This window comes from Dinoponera quadriceps, unplaced genomic scaffold, assembly GCF_001313825.1.
Source record: "Dinoponera quadriceps isolate SergipeBrazil2010 unplaced genomic scaffold, ASM131382v1 scaffold365, whole genome shotgun sequence".
Taxonomy (NCBI): domain Eukaryota; kingdom Metazoa; phylum Arthropoda; class Insecta; order Hymenoptera; family Formicidae; genus Dinoponera; species Dinoponera quadriceps.
Genome location: NW_014554573.1, coordinates 191,955 through 200,927, shown reverse-complemented (window position 1 = coordinate 200,927; position 8,973 = coordinate 191,955). Strand labels below are relative to the sequence as shown.

Genomic DNA, 8,973 nt, shown 5'->3' with positions numbered 1-8,973 from the left:
GCTCAGTGTACACCCACCTTAACGTGATCGCTTAAATTTCGTAGAATCGAGTTGGCTTCGAACGATGCGCGTGTACGTATGTATCTTATAACTCACGTCTTATCGACGAAATATAGATTTGCACGTCATTGGGTGATATTCGAATATATTATATATTATGTATTACATTATGTTATACATTATGTAAACGCAGTAAGAGCCAGAAACATTAAATCAATCTTTTCGAAACATTAATTTCATGTGGATCTTATAACATACATGACACAATATTTTAATATTTAATATTTAATATTTTATCAACGTTTTTAAACTGTTACTTAATAATATAACATTCCTAAATATCAAAATCATAGTGTAGATGTTTGGATCAAATATTGTTAACAATGACGTTGTATACAATATTAAAAATGACATATTTGAAAACGTTACCTATTATAAAATATCATTGTAATAACGTTGTGTTAATGATTTTATATTTCTTTTAAATAAATAAATGTGTATTTCTCTTTTTCTCTCTCATTTATGTTACACGTAAAATTTACATATCATGCTGCGTGGTCGTGATGTTACACGCGATTTGATTTATGTCGTAGAATTCGCCGCGCGCGGCTGGCGTTTGTATTTTCAGCGGTCCTGATATATTCGGTGTAGTTGACGTTAGTTGCGGTGCAGCGGCGAACAATTGCATGTAACTTCCAACGAATTGTTTAAACTGGAATCTCCCGTGAAAATTACACTATACGTTCGTGCGGGTTAATTCAACCGGTGCAGGCGCACCGAGCCGCGCTCCACCGTCTGTCACCGGCAGTCGTCGATTCATCCTCTACATCCGCATCGGTGCACCTGCATCAGCTGCTATGTTAATAATTAAACGCTCTCGCAAGCGTGTTCCGTACTTGAGAAAAATTTCGATCTCACGACGCGAGTTGCAAAAACACTTCTACAAATTGCTTCTTGTTCCGCTAGCTCTCTACATTCCTGTCTTCGTGGGATTCAACGTTCTTCAAACAATACGTGCGAGCTAACACTCCTGTACACTTTATTTGAAGGCTGTTGAGGAATCGCGGGTGAAAAATGTTTTGGTTTGAGTGAGAAGTTTATCTAATAAAATTATTGGGATGCTCGCGATTAATACGAAAGTGTACGGGCGATAACGAGCCACGACAATAATGTAAACATACTAAATTGTCTTACGTGTCCGTATCAGTTCATTATCACTACGTTCATAATCCATGGTATCGCAACGTCCAAATATTCCTTCCACATGTGGAAAGTTTCTTTTTAAATGAAACATTTTTCGCCTATATTTTCTTGCATTGTGTTATGCTGCTACATATTGCATTTACATTAAAATAATTTGCGTTTGCATTTATTTTGAAATAAAGTTAAAATGAGATTAGTTGCTTAGTATTTGTGCTTTCTTGAACTGAATGCTTCTACGAGAGGCTGCATGCCACGACTAGAGAGGAAAGCAGCATGTGTCGCAGGTAATCCATTTTTGTCTGGCTTCGCTCTTAAACCCTCACTTTTCTTTACGTGCAACAAGGATGGCATGCCTGCATGCAGACAGTGAAAGAGGAATACAAGGTCTGTTCGTTTCGGCTAAATTAGTGCTGCACTAGAACTTCGTTCCCTTTCCCTTCAACATTAGATTATACACTTGTGTCGCTCGAGCTGTCATAAGAATGTGCAGCGTACGTATACAAGTCGATGTTGTACACACACATACACAGCTCAATTCTGTCTGAACTCGTCCTATTGAAATAATAAAGATACGATAAACGACGAACCTCCGAAGGAAACGCGTGGAGGGAAATCAATACATCCGAGTTTCTTTCTAATCGCGCCACGTGTGATTAAAGAAGGATCCGAGAAGGAAAAACCTACGAGCACGGGTCACTCGAAAGTGGAGACGTGCATCACTCTCTCTCTCTCTCTCTCTCTCTGAACGATCTCCAAGATATCGGTCGCGGGCAAATGATATCATTCTACGTAACGATATATTCGAGAGAAATAAATTTTAATCGACGAGTGCATGTTCGAGGTAACTTCGCACGATAAGCGTGACCATGTGACAAACTCGGATGAGAAAGAGAGAGAGAAGAAAGGAAAGAGCAACAGCGTAAACGCAAGACATATGTACGTTTTCTCTGGCTGCGTGCATAACAATATACAGCCGCGATACGCAACGCAAACTCGCCGGGAACGGAAAAATTCGTCGTGTACCTAACCGGGCAACGCCGGGGGATCACGGCGAGCTAAGACGTGTATTGGACGGCCCGATCGGAAACTTTCCTGAGCGCGGATAATCGTAGGGATGGATTACTTAGCGAGCACGCAGTATCTTATCGGCGATGCCGACACTGCGCGATAATTCTCGAAAAATATAAAGCAGTCAATCGAATCCTACGTGCCGGATAAACGGCAGGTAGCCGTTCCGTATCGCATCGGTCTGGAGGAACCGCTTCCGAGGAATTCCGTGTCATTACAGAAACGTGCAAACGAGAGAGAGTTCACAGTCGGCAGCCACCCTCGCGCGTTCTTACATAACACACACAAAGATGGCAAAGCGACACAAACATATGGTCGGATACCGGATATTTTTCGTTATAGCTATACCGACTTTGTACTTCCTTTGTATCAGTACAATGAGCCTCTTTTTGGATAGTTCGACGAGCACCGGCAACACAGCAAACTGGCGTAAGTATACCGATAATAATACGTGTTACAAACCCTTTTGCGCGCACGAACGCCCGTCTGCCGTGAAACGCGAGCGGAGGAATTCGTGAATTGCCTTCGAAGATTGTCTACAAAGTCGAGAAAGATTACATAATAATATTAGAGACAACAGTTTTGTAATGAAAGATAAAATATGTCATTTGATATGCTCTTTTTCGATATATTAATACTAATTAAAAACAATACACATACATATATTTGAAATCTTTTATTTTTAGAGGATATCCCACAATTATGCGTACAATCGTTTAATACAGTGTATTCTGGAGCCTAATTGGAGAATCGAGAATCCTAATATGAAAAAAACTCGAAAGAAGTTGAAGTCTCGATATTTTTATATTAGGATCTTTTACTTCAATTAAGCTCCAGAATACACTATTGCATTGTACAATAATTTTTAGGCATCCCCTATGTTTGTGTGAATATATATCATATATATATATATATATAATTGTGATAGAAACATTTTGCTAAATGTCCTTCTTATTCGTGCAAATGTATTCCGAGCGAGATGAAGCGCGCAGATACGGCGCGTATATTCGACGCGTCGCCATTATCGTTCGCGATCTCTTATCTATCGGCGATGAAACGCGTCTCACCGAATGTATCTCACAATTTTCCCTGCTCCTTCGGCGTTTCCCATTCACACGACGCGCTCGTTCTGTGTTTTCCAGAAGGACGCAAATTGCTGCAAGCGAGCGAGCTCGAACAGCAATGGAACGACAGTAACAACTGCACGCCGCCAGCTATCAAAGAGTTCCCGTCCGACGGGCTTACACGCCAACAAAGACAGGCAGGATTTATAATTGTCCACTTCGTCATCGCTATTTATCTCTTTTTATTACTTGCCATTGTCTGCGACGACTATTTCGTTCCCTCTATTAAGAAAATTTGCGAGAGTGAGTACCGTTTGGAACAACGAAAGGAAATTGTTCTTCAGAAAAATGCATCGTTTCCGCGTATAAATATTTTTGCCTCCCCTCACTGTGGCTTCTCTCTCTCCGTTTCGTTGTAACGGACAGTAAGACAGTGTGCAGTTTGGCGCGCGCGCGCGTGTGTGTGTGTATCATGTCGCTTCTTTTTCTCTTCCAATTACTTTTTTACTCGTTTGCAACTACTTTTTCGCGGCCGCGGCTGTCTCTTTCTCTCTCTCTCTCTCTCTCGCGCGCGCGCACAGTTGAATAAAACGAAATGAAATATCTCGGTAGAACTTAACGTCACCGAGGATGTGGCCGGCGCGACCGTAATGGCAGCCGCGAGTTCCAGTCCGGAATTGTTCATCAACGTCATTGGTACCTTCGTGACGGAAGGGGATTTGGGAGTAGGCACCATTGTCGGTTCGGCGGTGTTCAACATATTGGCGGTGCCGGCGTGCTGCGCACTGTTCGCGAATCAGGTAAGTATGCGGCAGTGTACATTTTTTCGATACAATACTTTTCTCAGAGATTGCCAACGACCACTCCTGATCCATATCGTTATCGCTATCTCGTATTCGTAGGTGTTGAACTTGGAGTGGTGGCCCGTGTCGCGTGATACGTTAGCGTATGCCTTCACGGTTGTCCTCCTGATACTGACTCTTCGGGATGGACGTGTCGAGTGGTACGAGGGGCTTATCCTGGTCTCCTGTTATATTATTTACATATCAGGTAGATGTAAATACAGTAGATACAAATTTGTCTGAGATAGGCTATTCAAGGAGACTTATGACTCATTCTCAGACAGAATCGGGAGCTTCTCATGCACTTGTCCGAAAAATCAATCCTGCTTTAATCCTGAAACAGCGTCCCCGGCAAATTTGATAACAACCGACGAAATATGTATTCTGAGCTGAATAATTCGTTTGAACCTCAACGTCGTTTGATGCAGTATCGTTTTTTTGGAAAGTTTCTCCTTACGACAAATATCTCTTCTGCAAGAGATACTTCCGTCCTTGTCAATTTTTTAGTTATCATTCAAGTCTTATCCAGAGTTTGTGTTTCCAGCTATGTGCTTCAACCAGCGTATCAACAGTTTCATAAGACGACTAACGTCCAGAAGGAAAAAGTATAAAAATATTTGTGAAGAGACTCCTCTCATATCAAACAGTAAGATATATAACTTATTAATTACACGTATATAACGTAATTTATTCAATATAATAGCCTCTGCAAAAGTAAGTGAATTAAAAGAAATTGATACAGTTTCATTCTGTGAAATCATGATTGTAATCTTAAAGAATCGCCTCTAATATTTTTGCATTTCTTCCCATTTATACCCGCCAAATCTCTTGTTTTGATTTTATTTCTACGGCAAGGTTTTCATTAATCGAAAAGTTAATCACTTTTCCTAATATGTTAAGAATAGAAAAGAACAATTTGGTCTGATCTTGTAAATTAGAGATACAGTTTCACAGAATAAATCCCTGTCATTTCTTTTTAATCCACGTATCTCTTTGCAGGGATTGCATTCGATAACTACTCATAAGAAATGTAATATCATGCTTGGCTATTTTTTATGATGAAACCTGACAGACTTCATTAAAGAAACAGAGATATGTGAATTCAGTTCCAGCGATCACGATGAGTCACGTATGTATCCCATAGAAAAATTCTATAACATATGTCGAGATAATGAACATTTCAGTACAAAAAGATGTAATCGTGTTACTTACGGCGGTCCCTAAAGAATCCGCAATTACAGTACATTGCGTTGTGATACAAATATTAAATCCGAGCATTTACGAAGTAAACGGCAATATGTAACGTAAAATATTTATAACATTTTACATACTCATTTCTAGTCGAAATTGTGAACATGACGAGCTGGCCGGATTCGGTGGGCGAAAAAATATGGTGGGTTATCACTTGGCCTATTAACTTGGTATTGCTCTGTACTATCCCCGACTGTAGAAGAAACAGATTAAAATCATGGTATCCCTTGACGTTCATTATGTGCGTCTTATGGATAGCGTCTTCGTCTTATATTATTGGATGGGTCATCACTGCTATCGGTACGTGTCATCGACGACTGAATATTTATATTCGCGGATACTACTTAAATCCATGATGTACGACAAAAACTTAAAAATAACCAATAACTCGGATTTTCTAAAACAAATATCCCCAAAGAAAGAACATCGTGAATATATTAAATCTGTTAAAATTTAAAAATGTTCTTCAGACATCTCTTGTAGGCTTCTTGGAGTCATTTATATTAACATTGTATTTATGTTTCAGGTGATACCTTTAGAATACCTGACTCTATTATGGGTTTAACGTTTCTTGCGGCAGGAATGAGTGTACCTGAAGCAGTGTCTAGCGTTATCGTCGCGAATCAAGGTATATATATGATCATACAAATATATAACTTTTTCCATTTTAATACGAGAACTTCTTGCAGCGAGTTAATGTAAAAATTTAAATATCTTTCAGGTCACGGTGCTATGGGGATAAGTAATTCCATCGGATCGAATGTGTTCGATGTGTTATTATGTCTTGGACTGCCATGGTTCATAAAAGCCACGTTACTACCAAAAGTACCTGGAGAATATTATGTTCAAATTAATTCTCAGGGACTAGTGTACAGCTCGATATCTCTCTTCTCCACGTTAATTATCCTATATGGATCACTGTCCTTTAATAAATTCAAATTAAATCGTACAGTCGGAATGATCTGTCTCGTTATGTACGTTATATTTTTGATATTTGCATCTGTTATAGAACTCAACACATTCTTCGTCGTTAATTTACCGATATGCGTTGACTGAGCAACATTAATTTTGTAAATAAGGCAATATTTATATATCTCTCGTCAATATCTGTACATTTATATACTATAATAATTAATTTTTTACTTAAAATGTTTACGCAATTTTTTTTCTTGCTCTATGACAAACCAAACGCATGTGAACATTATACTTATTTCTATTATACTTATTTCTACATCGTATGTTTGAATAATCTATAACTAGTTTAATTATACAAGTTTAACTTTTGTATTCAATACATTGCAGCTGTTTAATTATTAATATATAATTAGTAATATAACAGCTATTAATATAATATTGTGACTTTTAAATACTACAGCTTCAGGAAAAAAAGTGAAATGACACATTCAGATTTAAATTGTGATGCTTAAATGTTACAAGTTATTAAAATATATTATGTTATTATATAGTTTCTATTTAAAATATTCGTTTGTTTATTAAAAATATTATTTCTTATATAACTTTAATATTTTCATTAAAACTCACATTGAACATTCTTGTTGAGTATTTAGAAGAATCCAAATGAGTTTCTTATTACACAACATATGAATTTATTTAACACAATTGACCACAATTTCCTATCATAATTTTTTCATATGTCTTACCACTCTGCGAACCGTAACTTTCAATTTTCCTTACAATATCCATCCCATGAACAACAGAGCCGAACACAACATGTTTATTGTCCAACCAAGGCGTCTTTGCAGTGGTGATAAAAAATTGTGAACCATTAGTATTTGGACCAGAGTTTGCCATTGACAATATACCATAGCCTGTGTGCTTGAGTTCAAAATTCTCGTCCTCAAATTTGTCGCCATAAATAGACTTTCCACCTGTACCGTTGTGATTTGTAAAATCACCCCCTTGGCAAACAAATTGGGGAATTACACGATGAAAATAGCTGCCTTTGTAACCAAAGCCTTTCTCCCCTGTGCATAAAGCTCGGAAGTTTTCCGACGTCTTTGGTACAACGTCAGGTCGTAATTCTATGATAATTCGTCCTAAAGACTTCTCATCTGCGTTTATGTCAAAGTATACCCTCGGTAAAACCATAGTGCGCTCGTAGCCTCTCACAAATTGGACCTGGACATAATAAAAATTGATCTGAAGACTCTATTGAAAAATGTGAAGCCAGATTATTTATAAATAAAAATAAATTATTTATAAATAAAAAAAAGCCAGATTATTTATAAATAAAAATAAAGAAAATATCCAGAATTACCACGTTACCTGACAGTGTTAGGTTATTATGTGTAACTTTGTCCCACGTAATCTAAATCCGTAAGAGAAGATATATTCTTTCAATTTTACAGATTTAATGGTTCAATTAGTGCCGACAAATTTCATTATTAATTATTTTCTCCGTGCATGTATGTCGCATGTATGAAGCCGTTTAAATACTTAGACCACATAATTATAGCGATACAGTGTTGTCAACTTGAAATTAAAAAATCTATCATATGTTTCTTTCTCTCTCTCTCTCTCTATGGGATAACGACGACATTAATATAGTTAATGTGGTTAAAAACTAGAGACTTCAAGTTTTAAAATGCTTCTTAAACGATCTCCATAGCGTTATTTTTACGAAAGTTATAGCCTGTTGAATTTCGCCTATATTTTGTTATAATGGAAGGTACATTTGACCAGCCCTTGAGTTATACTACTTAAAAAATAGATAGTACGCCCGGCTCGTTTAGTCATATCACGACCTCAAACACTATTCTTCGACCATTACACCACCATCGCAGGTTATCACGACTTCAGTTTCTCGTTTGTAACCAAAGACGTTGTATAGATAGACCAGGCACGCCAGGCCGAGCGAGTGGTGCGAACAAAGAGAGAGACAGAGAGATAGTTGGAAAAGGTGCTGACTCTTTCTAATACTATGTGGAGGAGGTACCTCCATTCTCCAGCTTCTTCTCTTCTTTCCAACCCTAACCTCTAACCTTTATATCGGCGTTCTCGTTTTGGCAGATAAAATGGTTAATTCGTGTTGCGTTTGTGGCATTGAAGCAGAATCAATTGNAACTTGCCAATGTCTTCAACTAATACCAACGTCGGTTTTTGATGATACAAATCATTTATTGGAACAATCTCCATTATCTGATCATCGTTATCAGATAATAAAAACTATACTAAAAAAATATTTTGAAATTAGAATGCATCATGAATGCAAAAAGTTTCAAGAAAACACATCTAGATTAAGGATGAAAAATAATAAATTAACATTATTTAAAAATCAATAAAAATTATTTATGTTGCTAATTGTTCAAATATTGTTTTTATTTTCCCTATTATTAAATTATATAACCAAAAAAATACTCAATCCATTAGTTAGAGAGCTTCGTATATTGCTGCACACGTCTACGCTTGTCTGCTAGTGCGGAGAAGGAAAGGAGGAGAATGGAGGTGCCTCCTCCACATAGCATTAGAAAGAGTCAGCACCTCTTCCAACTATCTCTCTGTCTCTCTCTTTGTTCGCACCACTC

The 8,973-nt window shown here is 37.6% G+C and overlaps 2 protein-coding genes and 1 pseudogene across 2 annotated transcripts; 2 read left to right on the top strand and 1 right to left on the bottom strand.

Annotated features, from left to right (window-relative positions):
* The first annotated feature begins 475 nt into the window (after positions 1 to 475).
* On the top strand, positions 476 to 3,971 carry LOC106752126 (annotated as a pseudogene).
* Positions 3,962 to 6,815, top strand: LOC106752125 (sodium/potassium/calcium exchanger 4-like). The gene is made up of 7 exons (XM_014633583.1): positions 3,962 to 4,135; positions 4,238 to 4,385; positions 4,722 to 4,823; positions 5,250 to 5,306; positions 5,519 to 5,728; positions 5,955 to 6,056; positions 6,150 to 6,815. Exons 1-7 carry the CDS (start codon positions 3,986 to 3,988, stop codon positions 6,482 to 6,484), a joined length of 1,104 nt encoding a protein of 367 aa, XP_014489069.1. The 5' UTR covers positions 3,962 to 3,985; the 3' UTR covers positions 6,485 to 6,815.
* Positions 6,816 to 6,967: 152 nt separating this feature from the next.
* On the bottom strand, positions 6,968 to 8,503 carry LOC106752127 (peptidyl-prolyl cis-trans isomerase). The gene is made up of 2 exons (XM_014633585.1): positions 8,385 to 8,503; positions 6,968 to 7,567 (listed from the first exon to the last, which is right to left on the bottom strand). Exons 1-2 carry the CDS (start codon positions 8,388 to 8,390, stop codon positions 7,040 to 7,042), a joined length of 534 nt encoding a protein of 177 aa, XP_014489071.1. The 5' UTR covers positions 8,391 to 8,503; the 3' UTR covers positions 6,968 to 7,039.
* Between the last annotated feature and the right edge of the window lie 470 nt (positions 8,504 to 8,973).

Excerpts from the sequence above, each read along its gene's own strand:
- LOC106752125 (XM_014633583.1), top strand. The coding sequence starts at position 3,986 with ATGGCAGCCGCGAGTTCCAGTCCGGAATTGTTCATCAACGTCATTGGT. Across the intron at positions 4,824-5,249 it reads GACTCCTCTCATATCAAACA|ACTTCATTAAAGAAACAGAG; the intron begins GTAAGATATATA and ends GAAACCTGACAG. Across the intron at positions 5,729-5,954 it reads ATGGGTCATCACTGCTATCG|GTGATACCTTTAGAATACCT; the intron begins GTACGTGTCATC and ends TTTATGTTTCAG.